The sequence below is a fragment of the Dysidea avara genome, chromosome 11, assembly GCF_963678975.1.
Source record: "Dysidea avara chromosome 11, odDysAvar1.4, whole genome shotgun sequence".
Classification (NCBI taxonomy): domain Eukaryota; kingdom Metazoa; phylum Porifera; class Demospongiae; order Dictyoceratida; family Dysideidae; genus Dysidea; species Dysidea avara.
Window position 1 is genome coordinate 3,867,641 of NC_089282.1, and position 21,952 is coordinate 3,889,592.

Sequence of the window (21,952 nt, forward strand, 5' to 3'; positions counted from 1 at the left end):
CCAGTCGCAGATCTCCATCTTGCTGAGCAGAAACTGTATAATACAGATATTAACATTATAAAGTAGCTATATCTACACAAAGAACAGCCAATTAAGGTGGTGGCTAAGAAATGGCTACAATGATGTTAAATAATGTTATAATGCCATTATCAAATCCACCACCGTTCATTTCACAACAGATTTGCGTGTTCAGTATGGTTCATTATGGTTTGAAATCTGCTGATGTTCACCAAACTACTTAGCCACCATACTATATGAAATAGGTAATTTTCCAAAACTAATTTGCGAAACATCCAATCTACATAAGCCACCAACTATTGGATAGGCTCAAATATTGGTTGTCGGACACGTGTTACATTATAAACAGTACTGATGGGAGTGCATGGCACAAATAAGTGGCATGGTTGACAAAGAGTACTAATGTGTTAGGGTTATAATTCTACTGATTATCTTAAAAATGGAATGAACAAAAGATAACAAAACATGTATTATAGGTTTGTGGAAATGATTTCCTCTTGCATGCACCTCCAGTGGCAGTTGATCTCAAGAATAATGGCAGTCTAATTTCATGCTGCTTTTGTGATGATATAGTTAGCAAACAGTAAAGAAATCCGAGCTGTGATCAAGGTCAGTGTTTATCGATATTACCACAGATAAACACACTACTGGGCTATTGCAAACTGTTGAGAAATTGAGCTAGCTGTTGTAACCTAGTTAAGACATTATGGCTGCAGAGGTTGGTAAGAATAAGTCAACAATAGTGCTTGCTATACTTGACAAGTTATACTTACTTGAATTCTTTAAAACTGTTTATCTTGAAACTTCTAATAGCTAAGTGATTTGAATCATTTTTCCAAACTCCAGTCACATTGGTCAGGAGAAGAACAGAACTTGTAGACAAATTAAGACCTCTGCCAAAAATTGTTTGGATACAAAGATATGTACCACAGAAAAAAAGCATTTCAACCATTGTGAACCATACTTATATGCTAATAAAGCAACTTTATGTATAGAATTACCATATAGCAGGTTATTTTTGAAACAGAAAATTACATAGAAGAGACAGAATCTGATCCTGAGTTTCAAAGATTTTAAAATTCAGAGAATGCACTATAGTTCAAAATAATTGGATATTTGTGTCAATTACAAAAGATATGCATGTATGCTTTCCAACAGCTGACTTATTGATGGAATATTAATCCCCATCCCTATGTACTGGAGAGAACACTGCATGGGGAGTCTCCAGTGGAGAAATTCTAATCAGCGACGTGCTCTGGCTAAATCAATCCTATACTAGAATTGGAGTAGACGGCATCAAAACCCAACAATGGCAGATCTCTGGATCAGCTGTTTACTGGCTGTTGACACAGTAATCACTACAATCACTATAACACTGAGCATAAAAACACCAGCGATGACCAATATGTTTGATCATGTGAAGGCAAGTTACTTTTAATTATGGGAATTTATTTATGAAGAACAGCAGGTCTTGGAATTCATTTTTGAAGAGAAGGCCCTTTTCAAAATATCCAAAAATAAAAACCTTTCGAAAATTACCCACTATTATATGGTAGAAGTATGTGTTCAACATTCGTAATTGTGTTATCTCTAAAGTCTCTTGGTCGACAGTAGTAAACAGGGGTGTGAACAAACCACCACAACATAACAATGGCAAATCATGTACCACGATGGAAACCACCACAGCTAAGATAAACAAGGATGTGAACTAACTACAATGTAGGTATGTAACAAATGGCACCACTATGGAAATCACTAGTACAATATTTGCATAGTAATACTAATTACAATAGGAAGCAAAGAAAGGTCATCATAAGAAATAGTAAAAGCCAGGAACGTATACATACATGTACTAGCTACAAATACAACATACAAAATTTTTCAAACCATGGGCTAGCTGCACTGAAGTGATAAATCAGGGAAACACATTTAGCTATACTGTGTTACTTGAAAGGAAATGTAAAGGGTCACTTATACGTACATTAAAATTAAACACAGTGAACTAGCTAATTCTAGGATGTGGCATAGCTAACAATACAGTGATTGACCATGACAGATCCAGGATGGGGCAAATCCCCCTCCCTTGTGAAGCCACCTGTATGTGCCCCTCCCCTTGCCAACCGACAGCTCCTGGATCCGCCCCCGTACACTGAACACATTTTTACCGCCCCTATGGCTATACACATATAGCTAGCGCAAACGTTTAGCTACCGGGAGGGTAAATTTAGACGAAATTGGCGACAAAATTTCCCCCTCAAAAATTTTGCATTTTAAGCATCGTAGCTAGTTTCCAAAATGCACCCTAGTGACCTAGTCAAATACGAGGTTAGGTTATACTTTTTTCTTGACTTTTTTGCTATAGAGCTATAAGGCCAATGAAACTTGATTAGCAGTTTCGCGTCATCGCCCGCACGCTTTTGATACACCCGCATGGAATTTCATTATTGGTATTTCAGATCGAAATACTCTAATAGAGCAGTCACTTTTACTCTAATAGAGCAATCAGCTATACTCTAATGAAAAAATCACTTGTTATAGATTAGTAAGGTATTTATGCAAGAGTAATCAATGTAGATCTCGCTGTTTTTGGCAGAAATCTTCATGTTTGGGATGTGTGTTGTGATTTTGGAAAATAATGAATAATGATTAATAACCGCCCGCCCGCATCAAATTTTCAAAATTCTGAGCGAGAAACTGGCAATCAAGTTTCATTGGCCTAACTAGTAGCATTTCACAGCTAAGAGAGAAAATCAATCGCAAACTACACAGCTAGTAGCTAACTTGCTAGTTAGCTGCAACACACACGCACCAACAGCCGGACCATGAATAATCAATTATACTGCTTTCAGTAGTAGCCATGCAGCTTTATCGCGAGCTCTAGCGGCTATACTACAAGTAAACATACCGTGCAAGAGTGAGCACGAGAGAGACAATCCCAATATGTACACTATAACAGACGCCTTCATTGAAAATACAGTTTGGCACATTTGACATAGCTCACATGACCTGATTGTCTCAGTTTTCGAGTGAGTGATGTTTTGACGTAATCTTCAGGTCCGGGCTCGCGCCATTAATGGATAACCTTCGTAGTGATTTTGGTGCCTCTATTAGCCACATTCCAGCCCGTAATTGGCATATTTTGAAGAGATCTACTTGCGCTAAAACAGAGACGACAGAAGCAAAACGTGCTTGTGTTTCTAATGAACGCCCACCTATTACTAACCGGTTTCCGAGCCAGTTTCTTGTGTCTCTACCACTGGAAGTGTGGGTCATCATAATACAATACGTTGTGGCACAAGTTGGTCCTTTTAAGGCGCTGAAACAAATGGTTTAGTAAGTAAGGAGTGGAGGGAGGCATTGTTGGATAACAAGTTGTGGAACACAGTCATTTTAGGTGGTGTTAACATGAATATGACAAAATCTCTAAAATGGTTGTCTGAACACAAGTTCGATGCTGTGAAGGAAGTATACTTTAACTGCTGGAGGTCAGGGACTTATCAAGCTGTGGTTCCCATGAGGGTGAAGTTGATGTTTGCAAAACTGCAAAGCGTCAGGTTTAGTTTTAGTGAACTGAAGTCTTGTGACCTCTTGAAGAGTTTCATGAAACTTGAAAAGTTACAGATCACATTGTGTGGTTCATATATTCCATGTACTGCTCAATTACTAAAGAACAGCCAGAATTCACTTACTGAAATTTTGTTTTGGACTGCAAGCCTAAGCTTTTGTCAGAGTTTGCTGAAACATGATGTGACTTTTATAAACCTTAAGACACTAGAACTGGATAAATTTTATAACTACAAAAAGGACTCTATTAGTTGCTTGCAAAAGTGATGTCCTAACTTGACAACACTTAAGATATCATTTTCTGTTGAAAAGGATATTTCTGTTAGCCGAGATAATTTAGTTGGATTTCCACATTTAATTCAATTAGGGGTTTCCTTCACTAGTTGCCAATGTCGTGGTAATGTTTCATGGGAGAATGATGCCATGTGTTCATTATTGTTTTGTTCTCCGCAATTGCAGAGTTTGAAGGTCATTAGCTATTCTTCATCACATGATGAGTTCATACCACTGATCTCGTACAACCTGACAGAACTAACTCTCCAATCCTATGGATGCTGTGGTGGCGATCATCTCACTAAACTTCTCTCACAGTGTAGTACCCTGAAAAAATTAAATGTCACAAATTCTCACTTTTCTAAAGACCAAGTAATCAATGATATTGTTTCTAGTCCCTTAGTGAGCACTTTGGTACATTTAGACCTTCGTGGCAATAGCGTCACTGTTGATGGTGTCAAGAAACTTTTGGAGACTAACCTGGAATTGAAGTACTTGAATCTGTTACATTGTTCAGATTTACCGATGCCATCTAGAAAAGTCTACACTAAAGAAAAGTTTCAAGAATTTTACTGTGACATAACTCGTGAACCTGATGTTATTATTGAATGGTTGTCATAACTGTACATTCCAGTTTGCTGTACTCAAATTGCATATTTTGTCAACATTATAACATATCTGACAAGGTTATGGTATAATGGAACTGATTGAAGCTTTGTTTTAATTAATGTTAACCATTTTGATATGTAGCTATAATAATAGATTATTTCTGTGTAATAATATAATTGAATTTTTTAAGTTTGAAAATTTGTAGGGCTTGCAGAATACTCATCTGAAGTTTTCAGGGTGTAGCTGAAAGCAAGTTGCACTGTTAAGTACTAAATAACTAATGCAGGACCTATATACTAGTGCCACAATGCAAGCACATAACAGTTCATTTTGTGCATATTATAGCCTTGTAAGTAAGGTTTACCATGCGAAAGAAAAATATTGAATTGTATAATAGGTATTACTCAGTGCCATACTCTACAGAAACAGCCACCCTCGTGTACATCATGCTGATTTCAGTTTATATATATGCAACATGTGTTAGTGGCCAGTGGCATAGCCACACCATGCAGGGCTGATCAAGGCTAGAGCCCTGGTGATCACAGTTAAAACCCTGGTGATTTGGGTTGAACTTGTCAGGTTAAAGCACTGTTAGCCCTAGTAAATCAGCCAAAAGCCCTGGTAGCCCTGGTAATCATGACAGGCAACTACACCTGTATAAACTAGTCAGCTGGGCTGCAACCTGGCTTATGTCTCTCAACCTTAACAAATGCGAACACCTAGTTATAACTAGCAAAAAACAACCCTTATCAACTACATACAATATCAGGGACTACCTTATTCGCAAAGTTACCTCAGCAAAATATTTAGGAGTTACAATTAGTCAAAATATCTCTTGGTCTAAACATATTGACATTGTCACTTGTAAAGTAAATTCCATTCTAGCTTTTTTACATAGAAACCTTAGTCAGTGTACACTTCGTGTCAAATCTTTAGCTTATTTACAGTGTTGGGAGTAACGCGTTACAAAAGTAACGCGTTACGTAATATTATTACTTTTGTGGTAACTAAGTAATATAGCGAAATACGCTATAAAAACAAGTAATATAACTCAAGTTACTTCACTTACAAATGTAACGCGTTACCTAAGTAATATAGTTACTGTAACGAATCTAATATTACGTAATATTATTACTACAAGTAACGAAGTTACTAATCTCGTTTGTAATCCACTGAGTAACGCCTAGCCACAACGAAGTAATGAAGCCTACTGAATGAGGCTTATTCACCAGCTTCTTACTTATAATCAAGATTTGCACATTGTCCAACGACGCAATCGTGTCACGTGATAAGGTGGTAGTGTCACACGTGACAGCTTAAGGCTGTGGACACAAAGTAATATAATATGTAATATTATTACAGTTACTTTATTTTATGGGTAATATGTAACTGTAACTAAATAGTTCAGCTGCAAGTAATATGTAATATGTAACTAGTTACATTTAAAAAGTAACTTGCCCAACACTGCTTATTTAACATATGTTAGACCGGTGTTGGAGTACGCCTCTGTTGTTTGGTCACCATTCACACAATCTAACATAGACAAGATTGAAAAGGTACAGCATAAGGCTGCTAGATTTGTTTTTAATGATTATTATAGGTATTCTAGCATAACTAACATGCTCAACTGCTTAAAATGGGAAATCCAAGTCTACCATTATCATGTTCTACAAAATCATCAACAATATTGTTTCAGTTGACTTTAAATTTCCAATTATCTTCATAGAAGCTTTACCAGGACAAAAGATCATCAAAATTATGAGATTCCTGCTAAAAGAAACACCTACTATCACTCCTTCTTACCCACAGCTATTTCAATATGGAACTCTCTGTCTGAAGAAATTAACAGTTAATTCTCCTAAGTAAACTTACATTCATTTATTAACTTATTAAGTGTATGTTAACTTGATATGCACTACACTCATATTTGAGTCTTGCATAACAAAAATTAAAAATTAAAATTAAGGCTGACTATGCTATCCTGGTAATCGCAGTTAAAGTCCTGGTAATTTGAGCTGAACTTGTCCGGTTAAAGTAGGCTGGCTACGCCTCTGCTAGGTAAGTATTAGTCTACAGCTGTTAACTTTATTCAAAGCACATACCTTTAAGTTAACAGGATTACACCATAAACTAATTAAAAGTGCAACACCCTAGCTGATGTCATAAGCAAATTAAAAAATATTTAGTGCTAACTATTATATCAATCAAGTAGTTCACTACACACTAATGCAATTGCAATTTTGTGTCACAATTTTGTATAACTAGTCTACAGCTAACTACTGCACATAAATCTCCATAGCTTCAACAAGAACACTTTCATCTCCATAATCCTGATCATTACATATCCTTACTTCAAAGTCTCCTTCCTCATATCGTGGGAACAGCCGATAAAACCAAGGAAGCCCAGGCTGTGAACAGCAGCTGTTATATTCAGCACACCCTTTACCATCCCACAACACGTCTTTATCATAAAAAGTGTTCTGATGAGCACTACCAGTGTTACCGGACTCGCAGTAATAGTGGTCTTGTACAAAGTTAGGAGGTGCGGGTCCTGGATACTTAGCACAGGGGCAGTTACAGCAGTCATAAGTTGCATCATCACTAAGTCCAACAGCGTATGTCCACACATGCTTACGAGGACTGCCAAAGGTGATGGACACACCATCAACGTACACACCATCAAGAGACGCTGAATATACAGTGGATTTTATGGTGTTATCGTTACCCAAAAAGTAGCTGGTTGGATAAAATGCATTTGGTGTTCCTTTCTGGTACCCTTTTACTTTACCACACACATGCTTGTATTGAGTTTTGTAGGTTGGGAAATAAGCAGAATAACAGCCAGCTTTGGTGTCTCCCCTACACAGGCCTCGGTCACTGTACCATCCCACAGGACAAGCATCGCCATTGCTGGTGGCAAAGCCATAAATTTTCATCCACCCACCAGTTTGATCTCCACAACTCAGTTCCATGTCGCAGTAGACTTGGTGAACTTCATTAGTTTTGATCCAGTAATATCCTGATCTCCCCCTGCTTGCTTTATTAATGCGATAGATCTCGGCACAAGACTTGGCTGGTAGGAACATTTCAGTGCCCACTTTGCTGTAGAATTCGTATTCAATGTCACTGTCAGCTGCCACTATCTGTGCAGTGATTACGAGGCTTATCATTCCACTCCAGTAAATTCTCGAGTAAATCATTGTTTTTAGTAGAAGAATCAAAACTTCACAACGCAAGTAGACTGGTAGTGTGCGTAGGAGGACAATGCGTGCATGTGACTTAGCTATATAGCTAATTACTTTAGCTGTGAGATTTAATTATTACATACACCATGCACGTGATCGTTATAGATAGTAGTTGCTCTATCATTCGGCCATCGATTACTGTATTCGCCAATATTCCGTTATCTTGAGGAAATGACTGTTCTATTAGGTATTTTGACGAGGTGTACGTTCTATTAGAATATTTGAACGGAGTTTTGTATTATAAAATAACGCACTGCTCAGTTTAAATTTAATAGTTTTATGTAGCTACTATATACACAGTCAGAGATTGATGTTTACAGCTCTGAAACCTCTTTATTATACTCTTGGTGATTTTCACTTTAATACTTAAAAGACAGTGAGTATTACTGATGGCAGAAAGCATGCACTACTACTTATTTTACTATGCAATCAGTAAATTACTAAGCTAGCAGCATGGAATTTATTACTCTGATCATTTACTTGCTTGACTGTTCTGTTAGAATAGTTGAGTGCTCTGTTTGAGGGCTAATTAAAGAAGTTGTTTTCTTGTTTTCTACTGAGGTGATATTGCTTTATTTAAGCACACATGATGACACTCTGCATGGTTACATATTGCTGTAGTTGATATCTGATGTTGAAAATAGCTTTTATGGTTACTTTATAGCTTCAGGTAAATCAGTGCATTTACTTGGTTCAGAGCTGTATGGGCCTGTACTTGCTCAATTCAAACTCTAACTTAACTTCAACACTTCTTACGCATGTAGTAGTATGCATGCATGAAAGGGATGTCTATAGTTTTGCAGTGTGTATTACAAACATGTACGCTTGTAGCATGTGCGGGTGAACATTTTGGTATGCACATTTTGACTGTTCTGTTAAAGAGTATATAGTCCTTTTAAACAGATTTTGTGTGTGGCCATTCCAGTAGAGTTTTAATCAAATTATTATTCAGCTGTCTATGGTACTGAAGTTGTCAATCCCTTTAGACTGATTAAAAGTAGTTGGCACTGGCCTGCCTGGATGAAATGCTCTGACTGTTAGAGTTGTAGTGATGTAGTTGTTCTATTACAGCATCTCAATCTATGTCATAAAATCTCTTTATTTAACTTATTATGGTGTCTCTATTTTACTGATCATGAAAGCTAGAATTGCCTTGGTCACTCCAATGATAGCTACACCACTCAGTGGACCTATTTAGCTAAGTAGAGCAAAAATATGTAGCTGGAATTGGACACTTACATACCTACACATATACCTGTGTTTCTAACTGTATACCAAGCCCAGTGTTCACATACAATTCTCTGTATATACAGGTAGGTAGGGTGTACATGTACTGCTCTTTTCATAATAATAATAATATTTACTGCATATTTTGCTGGCTACACAGTGCTGATACCTGGCCTGGAACGGGCTTCCAGCTGCATGATTTTGCAAGGAGAGGCTTCAGGTTGGTGCATTGTTTTAAAGGACATACAGCTTTTTTATGAGTATATGAGCAGGCCTTAGCATCCTTGAGGCCTTATATAGGCAAAATGGAATTTGGAGGCCCCTCCTTAATTGACAGAAAGCAAATATACATTGAAGTTATGTAGATGGTTTTCATGCTAGTGTTTACCATAACATACAGTATTATGGCTGCAGTGTGAATGTAATTGGCTCTATGAATAGCATTTTAACACATAAATTCAAAAAGTTTGAGGCCATTTTAATAGGAGCTTGGAGGCCCCTTTTGCCCTGAGGCCCTATCATTAAGGCTGGCTCTTATTTAGGTTTATTGCAGTAAGAAATAATAATAATAGTTCTTTGGATAATAGAAATTTAGCACTACAAGTTTAACTACAGATAGCCTATGTTTAGCTGAGTTTACATCAACAATGGCACAGTAATTGTAATATGTTTGAGACTGCATGTTCCGGTCAACATTGTTTACTGCTACATATACCAAGTAATTAGGGAAAGAGTATTTCCACTATACATGCTGACATGAAGCAGTTTGTTTACACATGAAAAGTAGTCAGGGGCCTATAATATTATAAGCTCACATTTTTTCCTGGGCTAGATGGAATGCCCTGGCCACCAATACCAGCAATGGCTGTCAAGTGCTGGACATCTGGATAAGCTCAAATTCACATGTAGGGCTCTGCGGCATTGCCGAAAATCTTCATTCATTGTTTTTTAAAACAATACTCCAGTGTTACTATAGGTATTCCCCTTGAATGGATACTGTACAAAATAGGATGATACTTAGCAAGTGGAAAGGTAAAAAACATTAATTTGCACTCAGCTACCCATTTGGTAAACACATGCAGTTCCTTGTATTAACCACTTCAGTAATTTTGGTATTTCGGTATCACGGCTTGGTATTGAGACTTGCTATGTAGTATTGTGGCTTTGATAGGTATATTGAAAAGCTCTATATACATACATGTATACAGCATGTTTAACTATGCACAATTACATTAATTCGGATGATTTCAAAGTACACATGTGTAGCTAGCTACACAATTACTGATTAACGTTGATTACATGACTGGCATAAGGAGATCAATTGTGACTACAAGCCCATATGTGAGAACTGCCTTAGTCTTCGCCTTTTAGTTGTTCATATTTCTGGGACAGCATCTTACAGATTTCCTCACACAAAACATACCACTTAATATCTTCATCTTTTTTCAACCTGTCAGTGTGGTAATGTACCAGTGCCATCCTTACTGACTTCTTAGTCTTCCCATCACCAGTTAAAGTATGTTCTGGGTTCTTGGGAGGATGCTTGGAATAGATGTGTTTCAAAAATACCACGTATCCATCTTCAAAAGGCTTTTTTAGTCCATCCAATTCCGTCTTTAGCTGCTCCATGATAGGTTGCCTCTCTTCCTGCCATTTGATTTCTTCTCTTTGGACAACCTCTTTCTGATAACGCTCAACAGCTTGACTACAATCTTTGTACCAGTCCTTTGTGTTGAAGGTTCTTGGAAATAATGCTGTGGCAAGGTGAAATGACCGCTTGTAATACCCTTTTCCTTTCTCAGGTAATTTTAAAATGGAATCGAAAAGTTTTCCCAACCGACTGAGACCAATGGCTTCCTGTTCCACATCTTGTTCACGCACCAACAAAGTGCACTGCTTAAACATGTCAACAATGTCCCACATAAAATCAAAGTTGATGCTTTCTTGGTTCCGCAGGTGCTCCTGGTAGAGATTTTCAGCTTGTAAACGTAATGACACTGATTGTGCAATACACATGTGCATATAGACCCTCTCTTGGAAGTCATACACTTCTTCACAGATTTCAAAGTCACCTCTACCATGTTTCAACGCTTCTTCAAGTGGCTCATTACAGTCAGCCATATGACGCTGGCAGTCACGGAACCTGTCTTCTTCGTATGCTACTACCCCAGCATTGAAAGTGGCTTCACCTAACTTGAGGTAACATCTAGCCTTTGTGAGACCATCTGGGGCTGCTGTTGCCATCTTTCTCAGCAAAATAAGTTTCTCTTCTTGACCGGTCTCTAGAATCACCATACTCTCCTGAACAACTTCCACACAAAATTTAATGTGATAATGAATTTCTGATAGCCACTGTTCACTCTTGCATGACTTCCCAATAGTGCAGGCACTATTGTACAACTCCACTGCTTGTACCATGTAATATTTCAACCTACCTACTTCTGACTTGGTGAAACCAAAAGTACCAGCCATTTGCCTGTATGCGTGACCAAGGTTTTTCCTGGCTGACGCTTTCTCGTCATCATTTTTCGCGAAGGTGAAGGCACGCTGATAAAAAGGGAAGCATTCTTGTAAACGTTCTTGTTTAGTCCAGAGTGGAATGCTCGCTCTTGTTGCCTCTTGGTAAAGCTGGTTTCCACGGGTTCTTTCTTCTACTGAACGTCGATTACCACTTTGACAAGACATTCTAGGCAAACGTATTTCGAGTTAGATCGAGGTGAGTTAGATTCTGACCATCCACTCACAGACTCAACACTTGGCACCTCGCTTGGCACGTGCTCAAGCGCACTCACTCAAACCGTACATGTAGTCTACGGACGAATACGGATGCCGGGTGTTGCTCATTCTGCCCCGTGCTCGGCTAATTTCAAGACGTCTATAATAGAATGTCTTTGGGAAAGGACGTAAACTTTGAAGAGCCACTACAGAGGCGATTTAAAGGCAAAACTGTTCTGATTACCGGTGCAGCTGGAGGAGTTGGCAGCGAAACAGCGCGAGCATTTTCCAAGGAAGGAGCCCGACTCGTACTGTGTGACCTTCCTAGCACAGAACCAAAACTAAAGCAGCTAGTAACAGTGTTGTTATCATTGGGTAGTCCAACTGTGATATATGTTTGTGGTGACGTCACTAGTGTTGAAGATGTGAAGAAATCAGTACAGCATGGTGTGGATAAGTTGGGAGGAATCGACATCTTATTAAACAGTGCTGGTATAGCTCCAGTCGCCCCGTTACAGCTCACAGATGAAGCAATGTTTAAAACAGTACAAGACGTCAATGTGTATGGTACATTCCTAATGATGAAATATACATCAAATCAGATGATCAAGTCAGAAAAAGGAGGTGTGATTATCAACATGTCTAGTTTCCTTGGAATGAAAGGTGGTGATCCCCTGTTTGCGTACACAGCATCCAAGTTTGCAGTCAGTGGTATGACAAGAGCTGCAGCAAAGAGTCTTGCAAAACACAACATCCGTGTTTGTGCTATTGCTCCTCATATGCTTGAAGGTGATTTGGCAGACAAAGTGAATGATGATTTAGCAGAATTGATGAGTTAGTTTGATGTAAATTAGATGATTAATTTGTCTGCTGAAACTTCAAAACTACAGGAAGGGTGGAAAGCCTGGATGTAGCTAATTATGTTAGCAAAACATTTTATAAGTGACTTACAAGCATTCTGTGTATGGCTTCTTTGTTACTGCAAAATAAAAGTTATCATACAGTACAATAGTACCGTATAGTAGGGTGTAGGCATGGTCAGTGATAAAATATCACCCAAAAACTTGCCTTGATTTTTCCTCACAACGACATGGCAGTATTGGTTGGGTAAAATCAAGCCCAAAAGTGCCTTCAGATCGACTAGAAACATTTTTGTAAAGTTGCCACAGAATTTTTGTATTTGACAGAATTTTCTACTACCAGCCTGATGTGTTCAGTCAAGCATAGCAGAAAACTGGGTACAGCTACAGCCCTACTTCTTTCACAAAAACGTTGCAAATTCACTTAAGAAGAAACCTTTGGCATATTGATAAACATACAATGCGTGCACTATTGTCTTGGCTTTTATCCTTCTTTACCAGTGAAGGTTCTTCATCGATAGTAGGGCTTCCATCCACGGGTGTAGCTCCACATTACACAACATTATGCAGTATAGTATTGCATAATGTGTACACCTGTGGGTACGCGTTGTAGACATTGTGCCATGCAGTGCTGAGTGAGCTCTCCAATGTCATCAGAGACAAGTGTTTGTTAGCAGTTAACTTAGCTAACTACTTGCATTTCTGAACGCTTGCTGTAACCAACACTAGTACTGTTAAAGCAAGAATCCAGACTTCTAAAAAGGGCTGAAAGTTCCCAGGTAGACTCCCCAGCAATGTTTCACCATTAAACTTGCAACTGAAGCCTTGAACAGTTTCTGTAATAGCTTTAGAACATAAAGACGACGACAATTATTTATAGAGGCAGCTGTCGCAGAAGGATAGCAGTTTCAAGTGATATTTGAAGTATTATTGCTATAAACAAAGACAAAAGTAAGTATTTTCACTGTTTTGTCATTGTAATAAGTGCTTCTTTGACTGCAAACTGATTTTAGTTTATTGAATTGAAGAAAAACTTCAAGTGTCAGCTGTTCGGTCAGGCGTCTGCCAAAGGGGGGTTCCATGCAATCCTTTGAGCCCCATTGGATCTTCCCATGCACCAGTTGCTTCTCTTGTTCGCTTCATCATTATCCAGACTGGTAGCATGCTTTCCTTCATGACTTTCTTGTGTTTCTTCATGTGATGTGTCAAGCAAACCACCTATACCTATAGCTACATAAGTGCTACTAATAATACCATGTGAACAAGGTTATTGAACCTTGCAATTGTGTAAATAATCTGATGAACTTCTAAGTGAACACAGTTTAGCAATAATTGTGGTGTGCTGTATAGTTTTAGCTAATTGGCAACGATTTGCTGACTACTTGTATATGGCCTGTATAAATAAGCTGGATTGTAATGTCCAATTGTTGTAAAACAATAAGAAGCAAATACCCCTGCTGTGCTGTGGAGATGAAATGCACATTAGGGATATTTGCTTCTTATATTGTTTACAGCAATTGGACATTAGGTACTACTCCAATCCAGCTTGTTTCAGTGTGGTACTACATTGTCTCTACTCTAGTTCTAATACTTGTGCATAGTACATTTGTGTTTGGTTCTGTAGCTGGTTGATCTTTCTAAATTATGTGTTTTTGTTTCACATGAGACTTGTAATTGTCACCGTATACATGGACACCTGCAGGTCAAGTGATCCTCATTCAAGTTAGACTAATTTACTAGTAGTTAAATGCCATGGCTTGTTGATGTAGCTACTTTCAAGAAAGCCATCATTCAAGTAACATCACAAAACTTTTTATTTAAAAAAATCTCAACAGAGTCAGTAGTGATATAAATATATGATACCAATAATACCTGCAAACAAATTTGCTAACTCAGTCATGATTGGTCCAGCCAGAAGAAGGCTAATGCAGTGGGTGCATTACTATGTATACGTGTACTTGCCTTTCATAATAGGTAGGGATGCGGCGATTATGCTGGCATATTTTCGGGCATAATAGGAATGTGTGGGAATCAGGTATTATGCTAGCATTTTGAGGTGATTATAAAGCTTTAACAGTAGGAAAATCTGCAGATTGCACAATTCCATTAAAAAGATAGAGATACTCTAATAGAGCAGTCAGAAACTCTAATAGAACAACCACTGAATATTGTTTACTCTAATAAAGCAGTCACATTGAATACTCTAATACAGCAACCAGCTAAAGAATTTAAGACTATTGAAAGCTTAAACATCAATGAAAATGGTCTGGTACAGCAATAAACTGGCATTATTAGCCAATTATTGTGGCATAATTTTGGGAATAATGGGCAATTCTCAAAAGCATAATAGGTGATTTTTTGAGCAGTTATAATGCTCAATTTTTGGAGCATAATAGCCTCATGCCCAATAATAGGACATGCTATTTTTCAGCATGAATCTGAATAATTATCTTGTTAGTAGTCAGTGAAGAGTTGATAGCCAAATACACCCATATGTACTAAAAATTATTAATTTTTATAAACCAAGTGATAAAAGTAATACAACAAGATTATATGAATGGTTACAACATAGTTGTGTGGCAAATCTCTACATAATGGTTATCAGCATCTGTTCAATGCCAAAGTAGGGGTTTTCCCAAATAGCTATGCTGTAATAGTTACCATCATTCATATCACTTGTTTCACTACTTTTTATTGCTGGAATCGTACTCCATTTCTAAAATTAACAACTTTATAATTTGTTACCTTTTATTATTACAGCATAGCTATGTATGTTATGTAGGTGTGGCTGTGACTGCTTTATTAAAGTATCTTGATCTCCCTTGTCTCATGTGAGCTATGTAATAGATTAAGGGGAGTGGTTTGCCATGTGTAGTTTTCTACAGCAAACATCAAGGAGAATGGTCCCAGTGTACTCTGTCGTTAATAACGTATCTGCATGTTCTGATTGTTTAGAGGTGTTGTTGGATAATGCGATTGTTTCATAAGTGTAGCTACACATATCTTTTCCATTTACAATGTTTTAAATAGTTTTGTGACATGTAAATCTATTTCTCTAAGGAAACTATCAATGCGGAAAAAGTAACACCACAGTATGGTTCCTTGTATGAAGAAGAATACAACCATGAAATTGAAGATAAAAGGAAAGGCAAAACACAGAAGGCATACTCTTGTCGGAACCAGAAAAGGCACATGACACCAGTGAGTTTGTTGTTGTGGAATAAAATTGTGGCCACATGCTGCTTCATGTGGCTTCTAGCCTTGTGATCGTGGGCAGGCAGGCAGGCAGGCAGGCAGGCAGGCAGGCAGGCAGGCAGGCAGGCAGGCAGGCAGGCCGGCAGGCAGGTTGCCTGACAGGAAGACCAAAAATTAGATTTTAGTGGGGTAAGTAGAATTCTAGGAAAACGGAACGGAAACGGAAAGCGGAAACGGAAACGACCAACGGAAAATGCCTGATGAAGGTTATCATGTCAATATACGGGTTAGATTTTACAGCATGATGCTTCCTTGTAACATTGGTGGACCCTCCGTACTGTTCCGCTAAAACAATCGAAACTCTCTAATAGAGCAGTCACCGTCCATTAAAATACTCTAATAGAGCAGTCACAGAATGTTTTACAAACTATGTATCTCACCAGGGGCCTTTTAGTATTGAAAGTTTGTGAATAATTGTACTATAGCTGGCAACACTCAGCCTCTTCATTGGAGTCACCTCAGCCTGACACATACTGATTACTGTATCTACCACATACCTAACTTTTATCTTGACAAGATTGCAGCCATACACCTTCTAACATCTTTATGTAAACACTGTCAATTGATTAGAATACTTGTAAATCTCTTCACTCTTAATTGTTGAATCTTTTGTATGGTTTCAAGGAGTATGGTTATTTCAGATTTTTACATAGTGTTGATGATATAGCTAGTGTGTGCCATATGAGACCAGCCATGCACGTCTTGCAGCTGACAAACAAGCTAACAGCATACCTTATCATACATAACTCTTATCGGGAAGCTGCATGTAAGTGCATAGCCTATATAGACACTGTCTTCAGTCTATATAATTACACAAACTTCTTCAAGCATGTTTCAGTGTTGAATCTTTTAAAATGTTTATAGTTTTAAAGGAACAGTTAACAGTCAGCATTGATGACTCTTTCGCTAGTCTACATACCTAATCTTTGCCAGCTATAGTTGCTCCATCATTCACAGGTTTAAAGGTCCGCATAGTAGCTAGCTAAAACATTCTTGACTGTTCTAGTAGAGTGTTTTAATGCACGGTGACTGCTCTATTAGAGAGTTTCGATCGCTTTAGCGGAACAGTGCGAAAGGGTCCACCAATGTTACAAGGAAGCATCATGCTGTAAAATCTAATCCGTATATTGATATGATAACCTTCATCAGGCATTTTCCGTTGGTCGTTTCCGTTCCCGCTTTCCGTTTCCGTTCTGTTCCCGTTTTCCTAGAATTCTACTTACCCATTTTAGTGATTAAAAGAATATCTAGCTGTCCATGAGTATTTTCTTGTTTCCAACACTGTAAGTGATTTTTATTTGTGGACTTTCAATGGCTCCATATTGGGCAGTACTTGTCATTTTAGGGGGAACCCTACTAAATAGTACTAGCTACTGTAGTGTTTTATATTTGTTATATTACAGGTCTTGGATCTGGCAATCAAAATAAAGAAGAAGTAAAAGCTGCAGTACTGGCTGGAGGACTTCAGGTATGTAAAAATGTTCTATTAAAGTTATAATGATATTATTAATTTAATAATAAGGCAGGGATTCATGTACTAAAGAGTAGTTAAAAAAAGAGATTCAATGGTATAACATAGCTACACTGACTGTATATGTGGGGTAAAATTGTTGCTTTGGTTTGTAAGTAAAGTTTTTTTTCCACATGGCTATGCTATACCATATTCCAATATTTTGTGTACACGTCTCCTTAAATTAATAACTTTTAAATATGTATACTATAAAATGATTATTCTTTTGTTGGAAGTGTACTTAGAGACATGTGACTGTTCTATTGGAATATTGTAACTTTGTTCCTGACTGTTGTGTTACAGGGTGCACAATGACCCCACCCCCCCCTTGTAACACAGTAGAACTATTCACAATTTACTTGAACATATTAAATGATATTTTAATGATGCTCAAAGTACTTCAACCAAATCTACTTACTGATGGACCTGGGGGAGCACATGTGAGAGGTGTCCACTCCCCTCCCATCCATATGTTCTCAAAGCAAAGGAATATTTCATGCAAGATAAAAATACTCTTGTTTCCCATTTACAAAAAATTCTAGGAGGCTGTATGTCTATAGTTACTATACCTATAATATAGTATGCTATAGTCCACCATGTTAACCATTCACTTACCAGTGCCAGGTACCAATTACTTTTCTTTTCTACCTTATAACTAAATGTGAGTTGAATAGGATGCTGTATATTTAAGAACACCAGTGAAGAGGAAACTGAGGCTGAACCTAACTCTAACCTAACATTAACACTGAACTTTGCCTGTTATAAGCATAATGATGTCTTTCACTATTTGTTTGAAGGCAAGTTTGTAATGCCTTCAAGACAAACTAGGATTGGCCTGGTCCAGCTTCGCCTAGACAATTGCTCCACTCCTAGCCCAAATTCAATGAAAACTTTCCTTCACAACTGGTGTGTTTGATGCTTATGTTGCTTGGTTGCTTTTTATATTAGTGGCATTTACTGACACCAACAATCGGTGTAAATAGCCACTGCAATAAATAAAAGGTAGCCAAGAACCAGATGTTTATTTGAGATTCAAAAACATATGTAGTAGTAGAATGACATTGCATTTAAATGTAAGGCCTGCAATATAGCTACAAAAGTTGGCCTCATCTGAGATTTAGTCTAGTTACTGAGTCATGCAGTGTTTGGGACTCACTTGCAGTGGCCACAATTCAAGGTGGTCTTGTTACAGAGGTACTTGTTATTAAACAAGGTCTCACTTTTATAACAAAATATTGCAAAATCTGTAACATTTAGCTTTGATTTTGCTTCTTTAACTCTGATCTTGCTGCTGCAGTTCCTGATAACTGTGGTGTAGATAAGTAAAACAGTAAATAGCTGGCACCATTTTACCTGCATGAGACAGAATTATCTATGGTATACTCTCTTTGCACACTATATATTTAACATAGTCGCTTTTTGTGCTGTCTATCCACATTGACATAATTTTGCTCAAGATGAGCACAAGTTGCTTACTCAAATCATTTTATAACATCATGCAGGAAGTGCCACTGGGTCATTTTGGTCAGATGAGAGATGTTGCTGGAGTTGTGTTGTTTCTATGCAGTAAAGAATCATCTTACATCACTGGTGTTGTGTTACCTGTTGATGGTGGAGCAACTGCTTGAAACACCTACACCTCTAACAGATGCATGGGTATCATTTTATTTTCTACTGTTTGAATCTGCATGTTTAATATTGTGTATCAAATGCTATAAATTGTAATGCTAAAGCATTCATGGTTCAACATTAATTTTGTATTGTTAATGCAAAGATAAAATTTTTTTAGTGCACTGCATTGATGCCAGCGTGTGTAGTGTAGATATATAGAGAATTTCTGCGCTAGTGACTCTAACATGTGCACTAGGATTGGTCAACTTCCTAATTGCATATGCAGTCTTCTCAATCAATTGTGCAAGACATATGCATCATATAATTTCCATTAGGAACAACTCTTTTTCAAATCCAGAATGCTGTAATCTTTGCTAACAATATTAGCTGTGATTCATTGAATGACATTATTATTGGAGTTCCGAGAATTGTTTCTGGTTTCTTCGGGAACATGATTTTGGGTGCCTATTGTTGTAGTTAGCTTATTTGCTTTGTGCTTATTAGACCATCAGTTATTTACTACATATATGTTACAAGATTTACTGCATCATAGTATGTGTGCAAAACAGACTTTTCTATTAATATAACAGCACCAATTGATATAAAATTTAGTAAAGCAGTTCAAAGCAGAATTTTAATATGTTTTTACTTCAAAAATTATAATGACGTTTGTGATGTGGCAGTGCTGATTGGCTGTGTATTTTAAATGGTTCATTAAAATAGTTTTAAACATTTTGAAAATGTTTCAGAAACACTGAAGTACCAGTATATGAAGCATTTTAACCATGTATAAGTCATCTTGTATTTATAATGTACTCCATAGGTCTCAGTTCAAACACTATACTACTGTAACAACAAATCACTCAGCCTTGTATGATAATATGTGCATTTAGTATGGAACGGCACTTTGATGTAACAGTGCATATATCATACACGTTACACATCCATATTGGTAGGGGTGCACTGATATAATAAATATTTGTATTGGTACCGATATTGTGTTATCGGTATCAGTATGAAGTTGACATAAGGAGTTTAGTACTATAATTGTTCAGCTTTCTGTATACTTGGTCTTGTAGCACTGTGGATAAAGTAAAGGTGTAAACTGTTTTACAATGGCCATGCAAGGTTTGATTCCCAGGTCAGGCTATTTTATCTTTGCTCAGACCTTTTCATAGCACTTTTTTTGTCTTTTTTGGCAACCACCTTTTTAGCATTATTTTAACATTTGTTGTATATGGTGTCCATATTGAAAACCTTTAATGTTCAGATGCAACCCAACACTAAAGAATATTGGTATCAGAATTGGTTATATCAGTTATTGGTATATTGGTAAAATTTCATATTGGTGCACCTCTACATATTGGTCTCAAATATTCTATACTTAACTTTATTTTTAGTGTATCAGTTGACCATGTGCTCATGCAACAAACAGAAGATTTAAATTGATGATTGAGTACAGTATCCCAGCTGTATTTGCTAGCTACGTACCAATGCATATATGCTTGTTTCAGCCTACATAATTGCTGATGTACATGTCAGAGTTCTATCAAGTTTTGTTATTATTATATGGTGGAGAAATGGTTATCTGGGAATAGTGGTGTTCACATAATTGAAAAGTATGTATAGCTAAGATCAATATCCCTGTTTCTGCACAGGCCAGTTCAGTTACACAAAATGTCTATATGGAAGCATGTGAAGGGGTCAATGGGAAAAGGGGACATGTGCCATTTTAGATTTTTCATTTTTTAAAACTTTGAATGGCTTGTTTTAGCCATGTGAATAATGTTGTCACTAAGTAAACAACAGAATTTACAAGTTCATGTCAGTCTCAAAATAATTTTTAACAAATATTAAAATAATTCAATTATGTCCCAAAATTCTGTTTAATGCCCATCACATGGTTGCCTAAATTTTCAAATGGCACTTGTCCCCTTTTGCCACTGACCCCTTCATGTATACTTTGACGAAACAAATGAAAGTCATTCAGCTTTAACAGAGCCTGCATGCATGTTCTGGCCACTATGTTTATTGGGATTTGAACATACATGTAAGACCCAGGACATACTGTAGGGGGTTCATACACTCTCGGAGACGAGCAGGCACTAAATGAGTAACATATACATGCTTTTGTGAGATTTCCCTCCTATATATGAGCTGTCCCTGACAAGCTGTTTTTGGCCTGGTACTTTCACCATCATCATCCATTTAGTACCCACTGCCTCCTACAGTACCATTGTGAGGACTGGTGATATACATGCCGCAAAACCTATCTAAAATGGTGGGAAATTCTAAAAGCATTACCTTGGCTATTAGACACTCTTATAAAGATTATGAAGTATACACTATGTACACGTTGCTGCCAAGGCTAGTGAGTTATAGTTACAGTACTTTAATAAAAAAAATGTTTTTCTGTGAATAATCAATGTGCCCATATGCATATGGGTAATTTTCCAATATTTAGGCACATGCGTATTTGAATGCACATTCAAGCACGATACATTGATATTACAAAGTGATTTTAGTGTTAATAGTGGCTTCAATGTATGAGATAATGACTGCACATAGGCAACTGAACTGATGAAGGTATCAATGAAGAATATATGAACCGTCATTACAGTGGTAATGCACAGTCCAGCTAGCTTAGTAGCACCACCTACAAATTATTAACATGCTGTGTAAGGCAAGCTATGACCCAATTCCAGTTCATTTTATTTGAAGATCATACATAATTATATTGTTTGCATTCATTGATACACTAAATAGAAGGGAAATTTGTGGTTGAATATAGTGATGTAATAGAAATAAAAATAATGTTATACATGCCTGCAACTATGTTATCAGTGGACGTTTAGCTTGTCAATATAGCCATGGCTGATCATGAACTGAGCGTTGTATTAAATATGAAGACTGAGTGTGGCCCCGACTACACATTGGGTGACCTGCAGTTCAAATCCTGGGATTGGAAGGATTTTTTTCCTTGCTATGGCCCCTTTTCTGTTACACCTTATCAGTCATTAAGTCTAAGTCCTTGAAAATAGGTTAGGTAATCCTAGGACTGCAGC

At 37.4% G+C, this 21,952-nt stretch overlaps 1 protein-coding gene across 1 annotated transcript; it reads left to right on the top strand.

The window, feature by feature from the left end:
- The first annotated feature begins 11,733 nt into the window (after positions 1-11,733).
- On the top strand, positions 11,734-19,064 carry LOC136238505 (3-oxoacyl-[acyl-carrier-protein] reductase FabG-like). The gene is made up of 3 exons (XM_066029041.1): positions 11,734-12,485; positions 17,170-17,234; positions 18,779-19,064. The coding sequence occupies exons 1-3, from the start codon at positions 11,822-11,824 to the stop codon at positions 18,902-18,904; spliced, it is 855 nt and encodes a 284-aa protein (XP_065885113.1). The 5' UTR covers positions 11,734-11,821; the 3' UTR covers positions 18,905-19,064.
- Positions 19,065-21,952: the final 2,888 nt, after the last annotated feature.